A 25,813-nucleotide genomic window follows, 5' to 3' on the forward strand; every position below is an offset into this window, starting at 1 on the left:
CTTCACAGACCAGGACCACCAACTCGAAGTGGCACCAGACCCTGCCAGAACAACAGATGCAAAACATGCAGACATATTTCCACTGCTACAAAGATTAACACCCACCTACCCCCAACAACTTTCAAAATCCATGGTCCTACACATGTTTATCACAACATGTGGTGTACTTCTCCAGCGCACTAAATGCCCCAGTAACAACTACATGGGTGAAACAAGACAATCCTTGCACTCTTGAATGAACTCACACAGGAAAATGATAAAAGCCAAAATCACCCTAACACCTATGAGAGAACACTTCACAAAGCGATCAGTATGTCTGAAATATCAGTCCTCATCCTCAAAGGAAACCTGCACAACACTTTCAAAAGATGAGCCTGGGAGCTTAAATTCATAACTCTGCTAGACACTAAAAATCATGGACTGAACAGAGACATTGGATTTATAGCTTATTACAACAATCCATAAGCCACTAACCCCCTCTTTTGTCCTATGACTGCAGAAGGCTTAACTGGCCAGTCTACCTTGAATGGTCCCTTACAATATGTGCTAATACTTATGCTAAACCATCTGGTCCACCTTGCATTTTGCTGTGACGCTGGAAGTACCTTTTCCAGCCCCGAAGAGAGCCTCAGTGTGGCTCAAAGTTTGTCTCTCTCTCACCAACAGAAGTTGGTGCAATAAAAGCTATTATCTCACCCACCTGGTCTCTCAAATTTCCATGGACTTTCATGGGAGATGGTGTGCACCTAACAACTGCAGGACTAGATAAAGTAGCTTTGTGTCATATACAAGGGAAATTCAAAAAGATACTCTTAAAATAGGGTAATCCAACCAGGCCTGAAACCTCTTGCAGATACTATACACAAATCTGTGTTGGGAGATACCTTGTAAAATCTGCTTCTGTACCTGAGAAGTTTCACAATACCTGATTTTACAAGACAAATAGCACTATAAACCCATGTGATTAAAGGCAAGCCTTTAAGCACTATTATTACCAGATGCACTGTAACTTCTGCTAGAATTCTGATTGGCCAGTTTCTTATACTCCATTAGCTCAGCATGATCCTTTTCATATGTTCTCTTCAAATTCTCCACATACTGCATCATTACTTCTGTGGCCTTTGACATACGTTTCTCCTAAAGTGAGAGAAATACAGGGGTAACTCCTTTTACTATTTAAACAAATCATTCATCTCTATGTCTGCCAAGTTCTGCCAGAGCTGAGTATGGAATAGTTGTTCAAAAAGGACTTTCAAGACTGGGAACTCCTCAGGCTAAATAGAATTATCTCCTACATCTGAATCCCAGCACATACATGGACATATACTGACGATATTGATATTTATGATGATCAGATCATATATTTATACACAAACTCTCATACACAAAATGTTACTATAATTACTTGGTTTGTATGTGAAATAACTATAATTTAAAATTATATATATCATACAAATGTTGAGTGGCTTCAAGGGTAGTTTCCCTCTGTGTGCATTCTATTACCTACACATGCCATATTGAGGGCAATAGCATGTTATCTGATGTTACGTTAATTGCTTTAAACCAGTCACGACAGATAAAATCCAAAGGATTAATATAAACTACAGAAAAAATGTGTGTGTGTGTAAATGCATCACATGATGTGATACATAATATATTTACATACGTGCATATGTGTGTAACTATGTGAAACGTTTACTTTTTTCACTAAGATCTAAAATGTGATAGCTAAAGTATAGAAATCAAGGAACACGCTGGAGATTTTTTAAATAGTCATACCTGGCGAACAGCTCCAACCATTTCAGCACGACTGGAGAGTCTAGCAGCCAAACGATGTAGTACAGCAATATCCTCCAACAGCTTCTGGCAAGTTTCTCTGTGTTCATAGTGATGCCATAAGGCAGCTGAAGACTGAAGTGAAAGAATGCACCAAAACATCAAAGCATGGGCTAAACACCAAAACATCAAAGCATGGGCTAAGAGTTTTAGAGGCAAATATTCAGAGGGTGCACATTTGAAGTGCTGTTCCCACTGAAGTAAATGGAAGTCTTATTGCTAAAGGCCTATGTACAACTTTAGAAATGTACCCTTTATAGTCTGTTTCCAAAACCCAAAGAATTCTTGAACTTGCCAGTGTAGTAGATGTCAACAAGTCTCTTCAGCTTTTCTAATTTCCACGATACATTCACATTTTGATAAGCTATCAACCCTTAACTTTCCAAGAACGCAGAAAGGAAAAAAGAGCAATAGCAAGCAGCATGACTTTCTCTAGTATTGCCTGCAAAAATCAGATAACAATCCTATGGATAGGTGAGAAATGAATCAGAAATATCTGTATATACTAACTCAAATCACTTTGGTAATTTAGGCCCCAATTCAGGAAAGCACATAAGTACACGATTTCAAGGGGATTACTCACATAGTTAAGTTAAGCATGTGTTTATATGCTTTGCTGAATCAGGACCTTAGTGAACAACTCTTTTCCTAATTAGTGACTGCTGTTCTCTGTAATATTTAGTTCTTTGACACTTTTAAAAAAAAAGAATGGCCCAAATCCCCCACACTTTGGGGTAGTTCAGACCTAGAGCCAGATTTTTGTGGTGTTGGATTCATTTCTATGTTCTGTAGCATGTTTCAATGTCAAAGGGCTGCAGTAACTTCAGAAGGGACCCCTGAATCAGAAATAAACATGGATATCTGTGATTCAGATTTTATTTGTAGTTTTATTTGTGTATGTAGTTATACCAGAAAGAAAAATCTACAGCTGTCATCATGAATATGACTTTTACACTATTACTGACCCCAAACATTCAAAAATCATGAAGTTAGGGGGTTCCTAAATATCATGAGATCTATTTTTTAAGTCTCATGATTTTAAACCAATGTGTGTGGGGGTTTTATGCATCATCTGGTCTTTGACACTTTAGGGTACACTCAGGTTACATTTTCAAGCTGTTTTATGCAACCATGCGGACTAAAACCTTTAAAAAAATGAAAGCTGAGATTCTCATGTTATCAGTTGTCTTTGAGAGTTGGGGCTTTAAGTAAAACATCAATATCATGAATCTCCTGAAAAAATCATGGGAGTTAGCAACACTGTTCAATGGGCCTGCTCCTACAGAAATGAACAGGCAATCTTCCATTGAGTTCCAAAGGTGCAGACGTAGGCCCTAATATGATCCATGTGTAATACAGGAACTCCCATGGACTAATTTGCCCCTTTGTTTAAGGTGATCGGAGGATCAAACATTTGGAATAAGACCCTGTTTAGTAAAAATTAGACACATCATCACAGGTTATATAAAGTAGCCATTTAAGTCCAAATTGTTCAATGTGAACTGGAATGAGGAGGGGAAGTTAGCTACTTTTCTCCCGGGCTGTTAACATGATCCTTACTGTATCTCTCTCTAGTAAATGATTCTATACTGAAATATTTGTATTACTACAAATGACTAATAGGCTGCATTTCAAAGTGCCCTATGCATTAGCTATAAAAATGGGTATGTACACAAAGGATTACTATAAATGAAGACATGAGATTTAATAGATCATCTCTGCTTACTTAAAGCTCTCTAAACAGCCAAGAACAGGGGAGAAAGCAGCAATACAACCCCCATATTTTTAGGTACAGATAATCCTCAAATGCAGCTTTGAAATCCCAATGAAAAAATGTAAAAATCACAATCCTTGTTTAATTGTATCCTCCTTCAGTTTCATAACTTTGTGTGCCCTGCTTGCCAAATATAATGGGTGAACCTTGCCTAATGCTTTTTTAACTATTTATCAACCCCAGATCAGTCCATCATTCTGTCTGCCTAATACTGTAGCTATCACCGTGGTACCTGGTCTCTGCTGCTTTTGTTGCACAAGGATTTTTGCAGTGTATGTCATTTGACACATTTCAAAATCATTTGGCATTTCAGTTACAAAATCCATGGAGAGCTGGAAAGTTGGACACAAGAAAGGTAACTGCTGATAGATAACAAATTTTTTATTAGAAGCAGAAAACAGCCACCTTGGAAGCTATGTAAGAAGTGGAAAAGAGTCCAGGTACAACATATATTTTTACCAAGGGGGTTTCATCGACCCTGAAGGGGTCCTGTGGAAGCTCACTATTCCCTTTCCCATGCCTCTTTTTAACACCTCCAGTAAGGCTTTATGTCAAGCCATGAACTTCAAAATATTGAAGAGTGAGCTACCTTCAACATCTTTCAATATCATACCTAAACTGTCCATTTAGGTTTATTACCGAATGAGAATAAGATCCCACCCCTGCTCTCCATGCTAAGCGGTCCATTGCAGTCCCAGAAATGCTTCATTCCTGCAGTGTTCCCAGCCATGTCAGAGTTTACATTGTGCCCTGCCCCCTTCTCTCACACTAGGGCTGATCACAATTACAGGTCTTCTACTCCCCAAAGAGTGTGTGCGCGGTGGGGAGAGACAGTGCAATGCTCTCTACACTGCTGGCTTAAAGGCTGCCACAACAGCTGCAATTCCTCTGCAGACTGGGAAGCTCCAGGAGGCATTATGTCTATAAAAGCCACAGTCTTGCCCTAAGTCTGGGGGTAATCAAGCCTAGGTATCTCTCTCTGATACCTACTTACAAGCTTTGACTGGTTGCCTTGTCATGGTAAAGTAGTGAAGTAAAAGTGGTATAAAATGAAGTCTGTGAATCAAATTCACAGCTGGTATTAGCAGGTGTATCTGCATTGACATCAGTGCAGTTTTACTGGTTTAAATGAGAAGAGAATTTATCCCTGTTTTCTTACCATAATGGCTGCTTTAAAGTTGTCCAGTTCCTTCTCAGTGTTCTCCTCAGTAAGATTTCTCTCCCTCTCCGCCTGGTTAATTCTAGATTCCAGGGTGTAACTATCATTTCTGAAGGCCAAGGAAAGTTGTACAAACACAGTCTGTTGGGGGGGGAAACAAAGGGCTTTTGTAATAATAGTGATTGTATACTAGAACTTTCTATTCTGGTAAAGAAATTATTGGTAAGATATGATTTGCCTGACTTCACTGGCAGTTTTGCCTAAGTATGGACCACAGGATCAGGCCCCTCGCATACAATAAAATTAAATATTACATTATCTTTTGGAGATTATATTATTTTATTTTTAACTTCCTCTTTGAGATTAGTTATTATGTGTAAATGTGCTGCAGTGTCTCTTTTCCTCAATGTTTTTGGAAATACCAGCATAGTGTGACATGTGTAATGAAGGAACTAAACTACCTAACAGCATTATGTATCAGAATCACAAATGTCTATGTTATTTAACTGGACTTTCCCCAAGGGTCCCCAAGTTTTTTAAACAGGCAGTCTGTGCAAAGGAAATCCGGGATGAGCTCACGATTTACTAGAAATGTTTCATCTAGGACATAAACATCTGCTATAGCAGGCAGCAAAAGATTATCAACTGACATTTTCTTGAACCTGCTTTTGAGAGCATTTCCTTCTTTACAAATACATTATTGCTTGTCACAAATCTAAAGCTTTTATGGCATATTCTTAAAAGTAGCCTCAATTTTTTGGATGTTTAAATTTTAGACCCATTAGGGCTGACTTTGTGCTGAGAACTCATGCTTCCAGCTGGCTGGAGTTGTAAGTGATCAGCACCCTCTCTAAGGTAGGCTAAAAGGAACTTGGGACAGATCTTAGAACTTTTCCCTGGAGTAAAAATTGTGTGGTTGGCCATGCTGCAACACAGGATGTGGCAGGGAGCTGTGAAGCCTCCTGGGGTTGACAAGGCTTGGAGGTATGTAAATAGGGAGGGATGATAGGGTCCCAGCATCGGGAGGGATGATGGAAGGCCCCTGGTACATATTGAAATGATCATGTTATTACCTGCACTGCACAGGTACTCCATAGGGAAGTGATACAGTGATCAGATAAATGGACTGGTAAAGGATTTAAAGGAAGTAGCAGAAAGGAGAGATTCGGAGCTCCTGTAACTGGCATGGCAGGGTGCCAATTCCCCTCCTTTATAGACCATCTTACCCCTCATTTGAGGGGGAGGATGATAAGGTCCCAGGAGCAGGTGGCCTGGGGACCAGGATGGGAAAGGGGGAGGGCTGATGGAAGCCCCCCCCATGGGCAGCGGGTGAACCCCCACTTTGGGGAGGCTACTACTAGCCTGCCGGCCCTGCCCCTGCCCCCTGCATGCTGGAGCCCCGAAACCCACCCCCCCCCCATAACAGGAGGAGCCCTGAGCACCCCCACCCACACCCCGCAACCAGAGGAGCCCCGGCTTGCCCACCCCAGCAACCCTGGTCGGCCCCAGCACCAGGTCAAGCTGCCTCCTAGCCAGCCCCAACGCCGGGCTGAGTCGAGCCGCCCCTCCCCGCACCGAGCGCCGAGCCACTCCCACCTGAGCACTGAGCCACTCCCGTCCGCCCCCCGCCCAAGCTGCTCTCCCCCGCCCCCTGCCTGAGTGCCGGTCCGAGCCGGCAGCCCCAGTGCCCAGCCGAGCTGCCTCACTCCCCCACCAGACTCCCCGTGCCCGCTGCTTGCTCACAGCGTCCCTCCTCAATCTCCTGCCCCTGAGGAGAAGTGATGCAGTGAGCAGTGGGGACCTGGGGATGGGGCAAGTGAAGTGCAGGTAGGTAGGCAGGCGGCAGCAGCAACAGCAGGCGGTGGGGTTGGGGGGCCTCAGGGAAGGGGCAGGGCCACCATGGCGCCTTCCCTGGCCTATTATACCTACCGCCCATGCCTATAGGTATATGTTGAAATGATCATGGAATTGCCTGCACTGAACACTTTTTAAATCTGCCACCTACTCCCAGACGATAGTAATAAAGTTGAGACCTAATAAAACCACATCCAGTGTTTCCTGTTCTCCTTCCCGCATAGCTGGACAACGGCTGATTAGAGTTGTAAATGATCTGCATCCTCTCTAAGTTACAATGTCCAAAGTTAGGTACTTTAAAACTGAGGCACTGTAAAAGCAGTGGTCATTCTTGAAAAACTAGGCCTTTATATTTCACATAGATGTGATAGGAAGGTGTCACAATACCCCCAGTCAATACTATCCTTGTGCTAGTGGGTATTCATGTTCACAACCATTCACATTCATGGCAGTTAACTGAGCACAGACAATTGCTAAATTATTCTGTAACAGACCAGCTATCCTTTCACTTCACAAAATTGGCAGCATACTACAAAAGATATAAACCAACGCAGCAGAGAAAACACAGTAGTACCACGGTAACTGAATTTTTAAATAAAAAATAAAATATAGAATTAAAAGCATAATCCGAATTATACATAACCAAGAACTTTCATGACAAATTCCTCCCCCACTCCCCTCCCCCAGCCCAGCAAAGGTGAGCAACCATTGGAGCAGTGATTCTCAAACTTTTGTACTGGTGACCCCTTTCACATAGCAAACCTCTGAGCATGACCCCCTCCTTATAAATTAAAAACATCTTTTTATATATTTAACACTATTATAAATGCTGGAGGCAAAGCAGGGTTTGGGGTGGAGACTGACAGCTCGCGACCCCACCATGTAATAACCTTGCAACCCCCTGAGGGGTCCCGACTCCCAGTTTGAGAACCCCTGCATTGGAGCAATTTACTAAAGGATGTGCTTGGAGTCGCCTTCACCTGACGTTTTAAATTGAGATTGAATATCTTTCTATAATGAACATTCTTGTTCAACATAGAAGTTATGGTCTGTGTTATGCAGAGGTCAGACCAGAGGATCACAGTGGTTGCTTCTGGCCTTGAAAAAAAAAAATCTATGAATCTTGAGTTTACTAAATCACTTACCTCAACTTCTTTCTCAGTAAGTGGAGGAGAGCTGAAATAAAAACATAGCATTTATTACATTTTTAAAAAAATGACTCATTTTTGGTAAAATTAAATTGTTAACTGCTTTAAATTTCAGGACAGTAGTACTTATGTACTGACAGAAATGTATTGTAACTGAGCTGTGCTGGTGGTACAGTAACATTACATTGTACCACCATGAGCATGCAAGTTAAAATTGAGGGAGATGCTTCTGGGACAACTGATGGTTGAATGTATTGTGTCTGGAATCAGTATCCCCACCCATCCTCCTCCTGTTAAGTGCTCAGGCAGCATGGTGATGAACACAATATAAAGCTTAGACAGATCAGCAGACAGAATTAGTTTCAAAGCACTGAAGTTGTACTGTGATCATTGGCTGATATTGTAGAATACATGTATCTCACAGAGTCTTGGAAGAATGACTGTTCTTACTGGATTTCATCTGCATCCAGATTGGAACCAGAAAACGAACCTGTGCTGGTTTGGGATCTCACCTGGTAACATAAGAACATAACAGCTGCCATACTGGGTCAGACTATGATCCATCTGACCCAATATCCTGTCTCCGATAGTGGTTTGTATCGAAGCTTCAGGGGGAGTCTATAGAACAGGGCAATTATGGAGGTTATGGAAGCTCCTTCATTGGAGGTTTTCAAAAGGAGGCTGGAGAGCCATCTGTCTTGGATGGTTTAGACAACAAATCCTGTATCTTGGCAGGGGGTTAGACTATATGACCCTTGCAGTCCCTTATAACCCTCTGATTGGTGCATCATGGTAGCCATGAAGAGAAGGTGGAGGCACATAATCATTGTGAAAACAGCAGAAACCCGTAGGAAGAAAAATAGTGCAAATATGAACATTTCATGCAGTAAGATGTGGCGATAGTGTCTGTTGTAACTGGCTAGGAGGCAACTGCAGCACAACATAGCAGAGTTTGCTACAAGGATGATGAATATCAGCATGAGAAGCAGGAAGTGATACCAAATTTGATTCCACAAAATGCTAGAGAGGACCTGATTTAGGTAAGCCTGTTAGATTATAGGCGGGCATGACTAGTGGCCGTGTCCACATTACCAGTGAGTTACAGAATTTTTATCCCCTGCAATTGTTTTGATACTTTATCCCTTGCAATAGTTTTGATACTTTTGAATTCTACCCAGAGTTTTTAAACAAAGGAAATATCTGAAAGGAGTGGCAGTACTTATTTCACCTACAGGTTGGGATGCTAACGATGGAAGAAATGGTTGGCATGCGTAGTAGGTACTGTATGGGCAATACGTTTCTCAGCATATTGGAATGTTATTCACATTTTGTATGGAGTGTTAATCCCAAAGAGAAGTTAGCCTGTCTGTCATTTATGAGCAAGAGATTTTCTTCGTGAAGTGGAGCAGCATTAATATCTGGAATTGATAGCTATTCCCAAAAGGGGAGGCCAGCACATCTATCATATGGGAAAAGGCATTTCCTGCTGGAGGGCAAAGTGTTCGTATTAGAAAGGGTTTGTTATTTTGGACAGATGTCTACTTCTTGGCAAGTTCAATAGTATTAAGCTCTTTGATTTGCTGTAGTATATGCAAGTAAAGTTCATTTATTGTTTTAGCACTGTACTTTGTAAACAAATCATTTTCTTTGCTGATGTGGAGTTAATTTTGGAAAGAAGGAGTAAAAAGTGTGAGCATCTGCCAGTGTTTCAGGACTGTTACAATGACCAGGAAATATCACTTCCTTAATTTGGCCATGGAGACTCCAGCAAACATGCAGCATGGGTGCAAAGTCATTTACTAATTCATTCAATGGATTGGCTTTATTTAGTGGTTAAATTCTATTTTTCTGAATATTGTTAGGTGTTTACCTCAGTACAACTCTAAATTATTTTGTCCTTGGCTACTCAATTGCCTTTGTCTTTACTAAGATCTTGCTAAATAAATATTCTCTTACATGAAGTTTGTGTTACAGGGCACGTTTGCTGCATTGATCACAATGGAATATTTTGCATGATTACAAATATACTACAAAAATGCACAGAAGTATCTAGGCACAGTTTTGGTAAAATATTGGTTTTTACATTACACACATTTTAGGTTTTCACTACTCAAAGCTGTAAAAACGTATGCAAAAACTCCGAGACCAAATTCATTCTCCGTTGACCCCAAATGAGTTAAATCATGTATCCACTGGTTACCAAGTATTGTGGTGGATTCTCCATCACTGACAATTTTAAAATCAATATTGAATATTTCTCTAAAAGATATACTTTAGGAAATACTTTGGGGAAGCCTTATTGCCTCTGTTATACAGGAGGTCAGACTAGATGATCACAATGGTCTTTTCTTGCCTTGAAATCTATGAATTAAAGGATGAAATTGGCCCGAAGGGTATTCTATTTGTAGGATGGAGAGTGTATGTAATGCTTAAAACAGGGAACTGGCAGTTAGGACTACTGCCTTTGTGTTTTTGACTCAGTGTGACCTTGGGCAAGTCACCTGGCACCGCACTGTGCCTTAGCTTACCTTAGTATAAAATGGGGATAGTACTTAGTTACCTTACAGGGATGTTCTGTGACTCAATTTATATCAAGTTCATATAAAGCACTTTGAGATTCAACTGATTATGTGCCCAGTATCTAAAGATTTCAATTGTTTATAGTATACATTTCTGTGGAACTCTTGTGCCATAGAGCAAGACAGGTGGTGAATGAGAGCCTCACAATAGCTCTTTCTTCACTGAGCATCCACACTGCTTTGGACAGGACAATAGGTTTTAGCCAGATTGTTCTAGATTATGGAAACTGCATTAAACATTAAACATTAAGGTTGCTTGGTGAAGTGCCCAAAAATCAGGAAATCCAGTGTCAAGGCTGTCCATATAACCTTAACTTTACCCACTTGTATATATGAATTAAAATATGGTTTTAAATACTAGGCCACATACTACAGAATTTGGCCATAATAATATTAACTTTGCTATTCTTTCTCCCACTATGCAACATGTATCTTGCCATATAGGCCATGAATGCGGCAAGAACTCTACAGATATTCCTTCTTAATTCACTGTACATCTTGTGTTTACATGACTTTTATTAATTTGGTCTGGAATATACAGAGTACGTGCTATCTGTATGTACCAAAAGTAGGAGAAAAATGTATGGGATTCTACTATAGTATCTGAGAAACTTTATATGATGATGCAATTACTGACTATTGTGGTACATAAGGAGAGCAGAATTAAGGTATCTCTTTTTGCATTTTTGAGTGCCTAACTATGCAACTTATAGGTTTTCTTAACATAAGGCCAGGTGTCCAATGTTGTCTGCACAGATCTCCAGCCTCCCATGTGGAAAGCATTCATGGTAATGTCTCCTGTTCTTGTCCCAGAACCCACAGGGAGTACACTGTGGGCTTGGGATCTGTGCAAGAAGGCTGGAAGCGGGACAAACTGGGGACAGGGTCATCTAGTCCCATGTTGAGTGCAGATGGGGGTAGACACAATATCCTCTTCCAGTGGTGCTGCATTTTGAATACCTCAGACAAGTAAGACAAGCTATGTTATCTTTCCCATGGAGCTCCCTATGTGGTGGGGAAACTTCTTGCCCTGTAAAGGGGATCCTGGGTCAGCACTGATAAGAAGGGGTAGGATGAAAGGAGAGTGAGACTCTAGAGTTGTGGCAGAGGGACAGGAGCTCTGCGTCAATGTCTCAGGCTGCTTGTAGATCCCCTGGGATCGGTGGAATTTGCGGGCAGGTCCTCCATCTAAATCTGCAGAGTGGTAAACCCCATGCTGCCAAAGCAATGATCTCGGAGAAACTGGCAGAGGGGTTTCCTTGCAGAGTTTTCCTTCCCCAGTTTTTACCAGGGCAAGGAGCGATCTGGCCCAATCGTTTTTGTTTCATTTTTTTGATGGAGGAAATACAAATATTTCCAATACCTACGTTTGCAGCAGCATCCTGGAAAACTAGAAGTTGTCAGAACATGAACAATTTGGTAAGGAATAAACATGACGTGCAAGCTACAAATATAAGACATTTACAGAACTATGAATTTCGAATTATTTTTAAAATGGGTTCTCTTTTTTGTCATTTTAAGTGTTTGAGAAATGCACATATTTTTATAAGACTCTGCAGAGTAAATGTTAAGATATAGCTTCAATCCCGCTTCCAAAAATCCTGATTCAGAAATCTCTCTACATATGGATTTTATACGAGAGCAGAATTACATAATGCTAGTTCAGTCGAATCAACCATTTCTTTGATAGCAGACTTTTAATGGATGCTGGACCGATATCCCTAGTTAGCTTTTACCTTCCTGGCAGAGATTTATGCACACGGAGTTTTCGTAGCAGTACATCAGGAATATTAGGCATGACATCAGAGCTATTCTTTGACTCCTCGTCTTCAGTGGCGCAAGGTATAGGTGAAGGCCCTGAGGACAATTTCATAAGACACAATTAAGTCACTGTAAGAAGTCATGTGTTAATACAGAAATCAGCCTCCCATAGACATTTGGGGAGGGTTTTTAAAAAATATTCCATGTCAGCGGAACTCTGCTGTTATTGAAGTCAGTGGAACTTTTACCATTGGCTTCAATGGGAGTAGAGTTAGGTGAAAAGCTGAGTGCTTTTAAAACCCCACCCTTTGTCTCCACAGTCTGAAACGTGTACTTTATTTATCCCAATCACCAATTTATAACCCATCTGTTCATTATTATAATAATAATTAATACTAGGGTAGAGATACCTTACTTCCCTCTCTGAACAGTGGCAGCAAGAATAACTATTCAGAATGGCAATCTGTTGTGTGGAAGGAAGGAGATAATGAGGGAAGGAGATATTCTGGCAGGGCACAGTGCCTCTGAACATATTGGAAAAGAGCAAATACTCTATTTTTCTAGATGAGCATTTTACTAGGAACCCCAGAAGTTGAACCAGAATAGACTGTTGGAACATATAGTTCAGTGCCTTTGAGCTTTGTTAGTTGATCGTATCATTTTGGAATTTTGCACTAGATGTTTTATAACAAGGCACTGTCATTTACCAGATGATTTAAGTGCTATCTGGCCAAGATTATTGCTGGCGTAGAAAGCACACTATACTACACAGCTTCACTGTTCCCCCCAAGTTGTGATGGATATATGATATCTAACTGATTTATACTACATGTTCATTTGCTACAAATGTGACAGAATAGTGATACTGAATTGTAGTCTTATACTTCTCTCATCTTCACTAGGACCAAGGTATGGCTCTCAGTGTATTTCAGTCACTTTTTCTCATACAACACAGGGTCTCACCCTTTTCCATACCAGAAGCCCCCTACTACCTCATTCCCATCTAGTGGTTAGCAATATGAAAAGGACAATGTAATTGCACTGCCCTGGACAACTGTTTGTGACCACCCTGGACAAAACTCATTTCTAGAACGTGAACACTTACAAACAAAGCTGGAAAGCCTATGAATACTCATGTTCACTTCATCTAGATAAATCCTACCTGTTTAACAAACTCTTAGATTTGGGAAAAATGTAAGAGGTAGTAAGAAAAAACTCTGACCGTTTAAAAATGTGCATGATAGTAGTCGGAGTAGGAGAAGCTTAGTGGAGGCAGATTCTCTTCTAATTATACAACTAAATTTGTATTTCCTGTTTTCTGTACCTTTTTAATACTTAAAAACTGTCCAGCACCCACCTCAGCACTGTTGTGTATATGCCCTTAAGAATAACAAGCCTGCCTAATAACAGTGTCTCCAATTTACTGGGTCTGCTAATTTATTTAAAAGTCTATAGTTTTAAAGTAGTGTTTACCCCAAGATGACCAAGACAGACAACTTGACACTGATAAGATAAGATGGAGCCAAACTGTGTAATTCATAACAAAGGAAACTGTTGGCATCTTGGTTATTACTGTATATTTTAGTAAAATATTACGCCAGTTGGAAACATTAGGTTAATTTCATAACAATGTAAGGAAGTAAAAAGCTCTTTAATAAGTAAACTAAGGATTCTGCTCCTTGCTGCTCTTCCCAGTGAGGTGAAGGAGTTGATTTTTAATGCCCTGGCTAGAGATTCCGATGTGTGGTTGGCTTCTAAAAGTCCATGCTATGCCTTAGACTTTGTGTGACACCTTAGACTTGCAGTCTTATTTAAAATAATATGTAGAATTTCAGAATGTTTTCTTCTCAAAAGTTCTAAGTCTGCCAAATCTATATGTGTGAATTTTGAAAGGTAGCAATTCCAGCCCTGCAAACTTAGGTTTGCTGAAAATGACTATTTAAAGGTATATTAACAGGACTAAGAGACTACATCCACTAACAATATCACTGCAACCAAGATCCCCTTAAAATAATTGTGGGGAAGGGGAGTGTGTGTGTGTGGGGAGGGCAAGTTGTGTCTTTTATTCAGGCTGTGATACTATGATGTGATTTTCTGAGATGCTACAGTTGAAATGGTTAAAAGTAAAGCAATCTCTCTACTGTTTTCCTGTGAAACTGAACCTTCAGGTTTTGACAGTGGCTTACGTAAGGATTGCAAAGCAACAAAATGCATTTCACCTCCGCTGCACTGTGCCTTCCTTCACCTGTCTCTACCCTTTGTGTAAGCCTCTTGATGTAGTCCAAGGTCTGCATGGGGAAAGGAGTAGAAACAGGGCAGGTGGGGTATGGGATGCATCATTCCCCTCTCCAGCACTGTGGAACTTAATGAAAAAGATAATGCACACCCAGGCTATATCATCTTCTCTACAGAGCATATCCCACTCTGGGGATCCTAAGAGCAGTAGCCACCTGGAGGAATCCACGGTAGTGAAACTCCAATGGAATCATGTTGCTGGAGATCCCAAGTGGGTCTGGTGGGGAGGGGGAAGAAGTGGAGTCTCTGCTCACCCAGCCCTAACCTCCTGCAGGTCCCAGGATAGCTGCCAGGTTTGGAGGTAAGCCCCACAACCTATTTTGCATATTAACAGCACCTCTGACAAGATAATGTAGGTGAAGGGATGTTTGCCAGGGAATCCTTGCAGAAGTTTCCAGCCCCTGAGCCTTCTTCCCTGTTGGAAGAGATATTTGCCACAGTTTGTTTTTCTCTTGTGGTGATATTTAAAACTGAACTCTAGAGTCAGAAATATTTAGGATATTTAGAAATATTTCCTAACTGGGTGACTGAAGTTAGGAATGTCAATCCTTATTTAAAGCCACGATGTAAAAGGTGGCCTCTTTTTCACAGGTGCTGAGCACCCAAAACTCCCATTCAAGTAAATGTAAATTGTGAATGCTCAGCACCTCTGAAAAACCAGGCCACCTTTATGTTAGGGTTTTAAACACAGATTTAGATGACTGATTTTAGGCACACAGGTTTGAAAACATTGGCCTCATCCTTTACAGTCCCGTCACTAATATTACTTTTACCCATTGGAACACATGTCACAGAGCAACATGAAAATCTCTTGAGGAAAGGAAAGCTCATTTGTTCATTTGAATGGTAGCCCCACACAAGGTAGTACATCTGATCACACAAAAAATCATGATACAGGAGGTTAGTATAAGCATGTTGGTTCATCTATGCTACTGCCATCCACTTCCAAGGTGAAATCCTAGCTCATGTCAATGGGAGTTTTTCTGTTAACTTCATTCGGGCCAGGATATCATGCCTTGTCTCCACACTTCAAAAATGATGTTGAAAAATTGGAAAGGATTCAGAAAATAGCTACAAGAATCAATCAATGTCTGGAAAACCTGCTTTACTGCGAGAGAGATAAGAAGCTCAATCTAGTTTATCCAAGAAAAGTTTAAGGGTGACTTGATCACAGTCTATAAATGTCTACATGGGGAACAGAAATTTGGTAATCTAGCAAAGAGAAGCATAACAAGGTCCAATGTCTGGAAGCTTAAGCTAGACAAATTCTGGCTAGAAATAAGATGTATATTTTTAAACATGAGAATTATTAACCTTTAGAACAACTTACCGGGAACGTGATGGATTCTCCATTGCTTGAATTATTTAAATCAAGATTTGAGGTCTTTGTAAAAGATAAGAGCTAGCTCAACTAGAAATTACTTGCTTGAAGAAAGAATTACTGGATTAAATTCTGTGGTCTGCATTTTGCAGGAGGTTGGGCTAAATGTTCATAATGGTAGTTCTGGCCTGAAAACTTATGAATTAATGATGTTAATAGGAATCTTTCCATTTATTTCAATGGTCTTTGGATCACACCCCAAATGATTATGAGTTAAGCTTCTCTCACCTTCACTCTCGCACAGATTCATCGATTATAAGATCAGAAGGGACAACTGTGATCATCTAATTTGACCTTCTGCATAACAAAGGCCATAGAGCTTCCCTGAATTAATTCCTGTTCAAACTAGAGCAGATCTTTTAGAAAAACATCTTTTATTTAAAATTGCCAGTGATGGAGAATCCACCACCCCTCTTGGTAAATTGTTCCAATGGTTAAAAATTTGCCCCTTATTTCTAGTCTGAATTTCTGTAGTTTCAACTTCCAGCCATTGGATCTTGTTATACCTTTGTCTGCTAGACTGAAAAGCCCATTTCTGTTCCCCATGTAGGTACTTATAGATGGTGACTAAGTCACCCCTTAACCTTCTCTTGATAGCTGAACAGATTGGGCTCCTTGGATTCTGCCACTCTAAGGCATGTTGGCCAATCCTTTAATCATTCTCATGGCTCTTCTCTGAATCCTTTAATAGAATCCTAGAACTGGAAGGGACCTCAAGAGGTCATCTAGTCCAGTCCCTTGCACTCGTGGCAGGACTAAGTATTATCTAGGCTGGGATGGCCAACCTGAGCCTGGGAGGGAGCCAGAATTTACCAATGTACATTGCCAAAGAGCCATAGTAATAAGTCAGCAGCCCCCATCAGCTCCCGCCCTTCAGCCCCCAGCGCCTCCCACCCGCTGGCAGCCCCACCAGTCAGCGCCTCTCGCTGCCACAATCAGCTGTTTCACATGCGCAGGAGGCTCTGGTGGGAAGGGGGAGGAGTGAGGGCATGGCAGGCATGGGGGATGGGTCAGGGGCCTTGGGGGAAGGGGTGGAGTGGGGACAGGACCTGGGGCAGAGCAGGGGGTTGGGCAGTGAGCACCACCCACCACATTGGAAAGTTAGCATCTGTAGCTCCAGCCCTGGAGTCAGCGCCTATGCAAGGAGCCGCATATTAACCTCTGAAGAGCCGCATGCGGCTCCGGAGCCACAGATTGGCCACCCCTGATCTAGGCCATCCCTGACAGGTGTTTGTCCAACCTGCTCTTAAAAATCCCCAATGATGGAGATTCCACAACCTCCCTAGGCAATTTATTTCAGTGCTTAACCACCCTGACAGTTAGGAAGTTTTTCCTAATGTCCAACCTAAACTTCCCTTGCTGCAATTTAAGCCCATTGCTTCTTGTCCTATCCTCAGAGGTTAAGAAGAACAATTCTTCTCCCTCCTCCTTGTAATAACCTTTTATGTACTTGAACACTGTTATCATCTCCCCTCTCAGTCTTTCTAATTTTTCACCAGTGCCAAATACAGAGGCAATATAATCTCCCTTCCTTTACTCAATACATCCCTGTTTATATATCCAGGGATTGCATTATGGCCACAGAATCTCACTGGCAGCTCACATTCAGCAAGTTATACACCATGACCTCAAAATCCTTTTCAGAGTCACTGCTTCCTAGAAAAGAGTTCCACATCCTGTAAATATAGCCTGCATTCTTTGTTCCTAGATGTATGACTTTACATTTGGCCATACTGAAATGCATATTGTTTGCTTGTGCCCAGTTTACAAAGCATTTTGGATTGGTCTGTATCAGTGACCTGTCCTCTTAATTATTTACACTACATTTGTGTCATTTGTAAACTTTGTCAGCAATTATTTTGTGTTTTCCTCCAGGTCATTGATAAAAAAATTAAATAGCATAGGGCCACTAAATGATCCTTGAGAGACCCCATTAGAAATACACCAGTTAGATGATGATGCCCCATTTACTGTTACTGTACTGTCAGTACATTCTCAAAACATAACTAAACACCATTTCCTTTTACATTATTTGGATAAAAAGACTGCGTGAAATAAACAAGTATTCCTTCCAGCTTGATGATATTGCACCTCTTTCCTGTTCAGCTGCTTCACTGAGTTCAGGCAGTTTAAGTCCAACTAAGTTTTGATTTCGCATCAGAATATGCTCCTGTTGAGAAAAATGGAAATATTTCTAAACAGAATAATTAGAGGTCTCAATTTAAATATCACAGCACTGTGAAAACTAAGGTCAACATTGTATTTCTGAAATACACGTATGTACATATTTATGAAGTATGCAGAAGGAATTAATTGTAGTCATATATTCAATTGTATTACATTGTATGACTCAATAACTCAGGTATAAAACACTTCAACCAATTTTATTTAGTAAAGTCTCCAAACTAATGAATCTTCAATGTAGATTTATGGTTACCGCTGTACTTGCTCAATGGCTATAAGGATTTGCAAAAGGCATTTATTTCTCTCATTCACTGAAGGTCAATTTCTCTCTACGCAAGCGGAAGAAAATAAAAAGTTCTAGATGTTGTTACTGCTACAATAATTCAATGTAAAACTGATCCCAAGAATGAGAGAGAGAAAAATGCAGAAAAGGACATTGAAGTGACTGTCACTTAGCCCACTTGTCCACTAGGAATTCTTCACAAAACCCCTTTATGTTATTACTGCAGGCTAGTGCTTCTCACTGTTATTGCAGTCTATGGTGCCACTATGCTCCCAAGCAGAGAGGGGATTAAATTTTGCAAAAAATGAATTTAGATAACATTCTTCTCTTAAGTGTATTTATAAGTCATAAACACTGTCCTTTGCTAAAAAAGGTTCCTTGTTAAACCTAAAGATTAATCTCTTAACTTGAATTTTGCCACATATCTAAGTGTTAATTTCCTGATTTCAGGTACTGATTCTGTTGCATATAAATTTGATTTTACTGTATTTATTTTTAGGAATCTCTATGGCATTCATATGATTTGAGTGATTATTGAAAGAAATTGGTTTTCCAGTACACAATTCTACATCTTTAAGTATGTAAACAAGAAAAAGATGACTAATGGTCTGTCAGTTCTCAGTAATACTGTGGAGTTAAATAACCTACTTTAAAATCTGATGTTCTCTTTTATATCAGCGCTGTGTTAACCTCGCATATAAATGGCTGGAGGCTTGCAAGAAGATACCTTGGTTATGTCATTGTAATTAAGAATCAGTGAAGGGTGTCTTTCAGCTCTAATGAAAGATTTACTGCAATTGAATGCTTCTTTGCAATACATATGTATCCGTTTGCTAATGTTCGTGGCTGGATTATCTTTTAAATTTCATGCCTTTCTAACAATCACTTTAAAAAGCATAGTTTCAGAGTAGCAGCCGTGTTAGTCTGTATCCGCAAAAAGAACAGGAGTACTTGTGGCACCTTAGAGACTAACAAATTTATTAGAGCATAAGCTTTCATGGGCTACAGCCCACTTCTTCGGATGCATAGTTTTAAGAATGCTTGATAGAGATCTTGTAGGTGCTTGTCTCTGTCTGAGGGATTGGAGCAAATGCGGTTATATCTTAGAGCTTGGCTGTAGACAATGGATCGTGTGGTGTGTCCTGGATGGAAGCTGGAGGCATGTAGGTAAGTGTAGCGGTCAGTAGGTTTCCGGTATAGGGTGGTATTTATGTGACCATCGCTTATTAGCACAGTAGTGTCCAGGAAATGGACTGCTTGTGTGGATTGATCTAGGCTGAAGTTGATGGTGGGATGGAAATCATTGAAATCATGGTGGAATTCCTCAAGGGCTTCTTTTCCATGGGTCCAGATGATGAAGGTGTCATCAATGTAGCGCAAGTAGAGTAGGAGCGTTAGGGGACGAGAGCTAAGGAAGCGTTGTTCTAAGTCAGCCATAAAAATGTTGGCATACTGTGGGGCCATGCGGGTACCTTGATGCTAAGACACCTACAATTATCAAGCAGATTAATTTTTAGACTTAAAAGGCCAAATTCACCCTTTGTGTAGTTCCAGTGTAGTCAGAGTTACACCATTAAAGAATCTGGCATGGCAGCTCTTGCACTGTCCCCGTATGTATTTTGTCTGGGAGACTTTTGCGCTAATGCACCAGGCACTTTGAGAGTTTATCTGAGAAAGTGCAAGTTTTATTTTTTTTAATCTTCACTATATCTTGTAAACCAAGGTTTAGATCAAAGGCCAAAACACTTTAAAATTACTATTTTTTTAACAGAAAGACTCAAATGTGTTCAACAGAACTAAACAAAAGTGACCTTTTAAAAAAAGAGGTGTCTACAATAAGGACAAATGAGATACAATTGACTCCAGTGAGAGACATGTAGGGGTATACCAGGGCAGAGTCAGACTTTAACGAAGTACAGTAGCCGTGTATAAACTTCAGTTGAACCTTTAGATCCATATACAGTTCTCAGTCCACACACACCAAATTCTATTAACATATAAAGTCAGAGAATGTCTTGTTTTGAGGGAGAAATTCTGGAAGGAGCAGAAAAATATAGCATATAGAAGAAAAAGAAGTGCATAAGCAGAAGTAACACTCTTAAAGAACTTTTTTTTTTTAACGTAAGGTTTGTTGACATATCCTCAGGAAGGACAGCTTTTCACATCTAAATCTCTCCTTAGAGACTAAAATAGATTATTTCACTCCCAAGTATTACTTAAAATGACAAGACAGTTAATCAACTTCTTCCTGTTTACATGTAATGCACTATATCTAAAACTGAAATACTACTGTACTATGTGTTATGTTCACCTTTATATTAAAATAGAGGGAAACAACTAATGTTTCCCATACAGCCATCTGATAATTTTTTCCCCATAAGACGGTTTCTGGGAACCAAGAAATGTGTATGTAACAGCAGCATGTGTGTTGTGAAGAGATTGCAGTTTTCATGGCACTGAGAACAAGAATACACTAGTGGAAAAGAATTTTAAAGCTACTTATTCAATAAATAGGAACGGAAAAATAAAAACATAATACTATGTTAACTTTGCTGTAATTCTTTCCATCTCTTAAGCATAAGCTTTCTTGTAATTATAAAAATAGTAATAAAATAAGAAAATGTGACTGTTTCATAGAGAACACACCAAGCCTAAAATGTAACAAAATGCTGCTTTTTTGTAGTTTGATTTTCTGGTCCAAATGATAAACATTTTGTTCAGTGCATTGGAGCCACTTTTTCAGTAGAACTGTTTAGGAGTACCACTAACAGTATTCTCAATAAGGGCTTGCTCCAAAGTCCACTGAAGTAAAGGAGACTTTTCATTGACTTCAGATGGACTTCAGCTTAGGGCTCAGTTTTCTAAACATAACAGCTAAAGTTTTAGCTACACATATTCCATTAGTACTGAACTGTGTTTCGCATCCAATGCCTTTTGTAACCAGTCAAGAACACAAATCTCAGAGTGCTCAGAGCCCAGAATAATAAGTGCATATTTTTAAATACGTTTTTACTATGCAAGACCTAGAAAATGCACAGTTAGATGAATAATAACAGAATCGAAAGAGTCTAGTCTGCATGGTCTCTTATGAGAAACAGAAAAAATGAAAAAAAATCTGTTTTCTTATATTTCACTATCCAATCTCCTCAATTCTATCTCTAAAAGGTACAAAATTATTTTTTGCCGAGTCTATTACAGTGTAGCACTTTAATAAGTATTAATTATATAGATTTGTGATGTACAAACATAGTAGGTCACATATAGGATATTGCAACATTATGTAACTTAGTGTAACACTACATAATACTATTTGTGTGTCCAGAAACTCACCTCTCTGAGCTTTGTCAATTTCTGCATTCGAACTGGTTGAACTTGTATTTGGAGATCTTTGAACGTTAATGTTTTAGTCAACTGATTACTGGATTTATTACTAATGGCAAAGCTTTTATCTTCTTCAGGTGGTAATTTAAAAGGTGCCTTTTCTTGATGTCCAGATTCTATGCTATCCCACGATACAGCTCGTAATAGAGGAGGGCGTGTTCCAGATGCTTTAAGTTCTGTTTTACAGGTAACTTTAGGGTCCATCAGTTCTGGTACAGAACTTTTTAATTTTGGGTCCATAGTACCTATGCCTGGTCCTTGTCGATACATTCTTAAAGGAAAGTCATTTTCTTTTGATTTCTTAGGTAATGGTTTTCCATGTTCATTTTCACAGCTGTTTGTGCTTGTGTTAAGAGAAGTTTTGCCAGCATCACTGCCTGAAGGGGAGGATTTGGGTAAATTATCCATATGTGTAAGTGGATCAAAGTTTTCTTTTTGTGCAGAGAGTTTCTCTTTGGAGTTTTCAAAACTAGTGGAACGAGGAACCAACCTTCCCTGAGAAACCTTCCTCTGATCATTCTGCTTTCGATCGGTTAAACCTTTTGTGACATTCTGAAAGAAAAGGACATGTATAAAAAATATGGAAATACTGTGTGTGTGTGTGGGGGGGGGGGGGAGCTTGATTGCATTGTAAAGGAACACTTCTGCTTTCACTGCCATTTGCTTATAAATGCTTCATTGTAGAGGAGGGAGTAGGGGAGATTTTGAAAGACCCAGAAAGCAGGTAGGTGCTTGGAGGCACGTTGATGATCAATGGGAGATGGGTGCCTCTCATTTGTGCCTTTGAAAAAAAAAATCACACCCCCACTTCCAGGGTCCAATGCAGCTAGGCAAAATTACATCAGGCAAAACTCCCTATTGACTTCAGTGTAAGATTTTCCTGAGTAAGGGCTGCAGGATGAGGTCCATAAATGTGTCAAACAAGTAACTTACACTGAAGAGAAGAAATATTATTGGCATGTCAATCTATCTGGTTTACAATGAATGATATTTTCACAAGAAATTTGTTGGAGCTCTTTGTAAGGAGAGCCTAAACAAGTTTAACCAGTTAAACCATGTCTGGTTTAATAGCACGCTTTAAGGGGCAGACTTCTTTATGTGTTTGAAAAGTACCTATGACACACACACAAAATAAGGAAACAGAGTGAGCGGAGTGGGGTATTTAATTGTGAAGGACCACTTCCCCATTCACTGCCATTTGCTTCTTTGGAATGACATATTGTTATTACATTTGTAATTGATTACCATCATCATTTTTATTACTATTATTTTATCTGAGGATATCAAAGTGCTTATATGCATTTACCCCTACATCTCTCAGCATGATAACTTTCCATTATTCCCCCCCCCCCAATATATGAGCCTTCATATTTCCAAAGTTAAATCACATTATCTCATTTTCTCCCCGTGTTTCTAATCTCTGTTATTTCTCTGTTTACTGATCATTGCAACTCCGCCTAATTGAATATTATTGGAAAATTTCTTTAACATGGTGTTTACTCTTGCCTTCTGATTGCAAAAGGCTAGACTGGGCCTTTGCCCAATGCTCTAGTTGATGCATGAGAAGAAACTGTCACAGTAAACACAGATTCTTCCTTACTCACCTATTGTTCACAGGAAGAAATGATTTGCACCCTCCTTTACTGGGTGCACATTACTTCCCCACCCCTCCCAGAATCTGCCAGCTCTGCTGTGGCCTGTGTATTGGGGGTCAGAACCAGGGATCTGCCTATTCCTTACTCACATGCCTGTAGGAGAGAAGGGATGGAGGAAGTATGGGGCATACACCCCATCCTCTCTTTACTGTGGTAAGGAGCACTAATGCTGAGATGCAGGGAACACGAATGCAGATGTGCAGGGTCATGTGTATGTGCGGAGGTGGGAATCTTATTTCCTTTTATTCCTTGCATGGCTGCACTAGGTTGGGTTACAATATGGTTCTAAATGTTAACTATGACCCTGATTCTGCAACACTCAAGTCACATATATTCTAATTTTTCCTCACATAAGTAGCTCAGTTAAAATCAATGGAACTACTCATGTGTATAAACAGGAACATAAATGTTCACACGATTAGATCCTAAGGCTGGAAGCAATTTTTCCCTCCAGTACTGCAATAGACCCCTCCTGGCCTCTCAATTCAGTGCTGTATCTCATTTCACTTTGATTACAATCTTTCAAAGCCACACAACAGTATTCTTATCTGAGCCAACCTGAGTTTAATTTCAAGGGTAAGAGTTTGTAAGACACTGTATCAAATGCTTACTTCTGCTGCTCGCCCTTCATCCTCTTTTATAATTTTGCTATTCTAGCAAAAAAATAAGTCATTTGTCTTGCAAGACTTTTTTTTTTTTTGCCAGACACACGACACTTATTGCATTTAATTCTGCTGTCTGCTAGATGTTCAGGGATGATATTTTAATCTCTTAATATTTGTTGCATTACTTTACTTGAAGTAGAAATTAGATTTATGGACTGGTAATTGACAAGATTATGCCTCTGTCCTTTTTTCTAAATCAGGAACACATTAGATCTTTTCTAAACTTCAGTGGCTCTCCATGATATTTCAGAGAACTGTCATTACGCTGTGTGTAACTGGCTTTCAAAGTCAGCTCATTAAGCTTACCATAACCTAAATAAAAGATGTATCTTTAGCCCTAACTTTTGCTACTTTTGGTATAGAGACTGCTACTGAAAGCATCACATTATTCTTAGAGAGTAATAGGACAGTGTAAAGTGGTATTATTGTAATTACAGTATACCACAGCCAGCACCTGTAACTCAGTCTTACCTGCAGTGGAGACACTGACCCAACACCCGTGGCTGTACATACATCAGACCCTAGAATAGTAAAAAATATATGATCAGAGAATCTCCCAATCTTTTATTTTTTGTTTATTATATTTCAACAGCACCCAGACCCACCCACCCCCAAGATAATTGAGGTGGAGAGTTTCAAGGCACAACACTGAAAATTTCCCACTTAGATATTAGAATTCATAAAGTTGTATCTTAAAGTGGAAATAAATAAAATAACAACAACAATAATAATAGACAAATGCCCATTCTACTGCAATAGGAATAGAACATTAATTATTATAGCAAAGCTTCACAGTTGAGAAGGACAATAAAATACAGGACATATAACCTAGGAATAAGCACAAAATAACAGTCTTAATATATCTGTTCCATCTTGTATTTAGCTGTGACACTCCGAGTAAGTTTCCCACACCTGAAGAAAAGCTCTGGCTGAACTTGAAAGCTGGCCTCTCCACCCACTTTGTCTCTCTAGTATTCTGGGATTGACACGGCTACAACAACACTGCATACTTACTAATGTATTGTGGGTATTCACAAACATCATCATTTTCAAGGAGAGAGACTTGTGAATTTATGAATCCTGGCTACTTTTCAATGGATGGAAGTGTAGCCTAATGTGCATTTCCCCCGGGCTTTGTAAAATAGTTTAAATTTGAACATCTACAGATAACTTTACCTGTTGGGATTGGAAGAGTGAGAGAGTTGCTCTGAGATGGTACAGGTGAAACTCTTGGACTAAGTGTAGGGGAAACAGCTTAATTAAAACAGAAAAAAAAAAAGCATTAGGTAATTTTTTTTTAAACTTGGCTTGTGGTTTCCTAGCTTCCTGCTCAGATTAAAACACCCCAACAGACAGTGGTAGCATAGTCATCTGATGGTAATGTTCATGGCCAGAGCATTTCCAAATCTCAACAAATTATTTCAGATTCCTAAAAACGTTTTGGGGAAATGGAAACTACACCTCTACCTCGATATAACGCTGTCCTCGGGAGCCAAAAAATCTTACTGTGTTATAGGTGAAACCGCGTTATATTGAACTTGCTTTGATCCACTGGAGTGCACAGCCCCGCCCCCCTGGAGCGCTGCTTTACCGTGTTATAGCAGAATTCGTGTTATATCGGGTCACGTTATATTGAGGTAGCAGTGTAGTTTCTAAAAATATAAACAAATTGTATTGAGAAACAAATATGCTACTTTCTGAATGGGCTAAATATGATCCTCTGATGCTGCATTTTGGCTGCATTTGTGGATCATCTGTAGGGGCTGTCTGCACTGCAACACAGGGAAATGGATGTACAGGAGTGAGGACTTGGGAATTTGTACACAGTGTGAATTGAAAAGGGCCAGAACCCACAATG

The 25,813-nt window shown here is 39.9% G+C and overlaps 1 protein-coding gene across 34 annotated transcripts in view; it reads right to left on the reverse strand.

The window, feature by feature from the left end:
• Positions 1–25,813, reverse strand: part of IRAG1 (inositol 1,4,5-triphosphate receptor associated 1) — a 144,921-nt gene that overhangs the window by 31,970 nt on the left and 87,138 nt on the right. For all 34 annotated transcript variants that reach the window (XR_010600965.1, XM_065594827.1, XM_065594828.1 and 31 more), the window contains 9 exons: positions 25,132–25,209; positions 24,427–24,476; positions 21,585–22,187; positions 17,879–17,957; positions 12,087–12,207; positions 7,769–7,799; positions 4,770–4,910; positions 1,780–1,911; positions 996–1,137 (listed from right to left, as the gene is read on the reverse strand). Coding sequence is in view for 33 of the 34 variants with exons in the window: in XM_065594827.1 (XP_065450899.1) it covers positions 996–1,137; positions 1,780–1,911; positions 4,770–4,910; positions 7,769–7,799; positions 12,087–12,207; positions 17,879–17,957; positions 21,585–22,187; positions 24,427–24,476; positions 25,132–25,209 (1,377 nt within the window). In the remaining variant the exon portion in view is untranslated. The remainder of the gene's footprint in view (positions 1–995; positions 1,138–1,779; positions 1,912–4,769; positions 4,911–7,768; positions 7,800–12,086; positions 12,208–17,878; positions 17,958–21,584; positions 22,188–24,426; positions 24,477–25,131; positions 25,210–25,813) is intronic.

The sequence above is a fragment of the Chrysemys picta genome, chromosome 4 (assembly GCF_011386835.1).
Source record: "Chrysemys picta bellii isolate R12L10 chromosome 4, ASM1138683v2, whole genome shotgun sequence".
NCBI lineage: Eukaryota > Metazoa > Chordata > Testudines > Emydidae > Chrysemys > Chrysemys picta.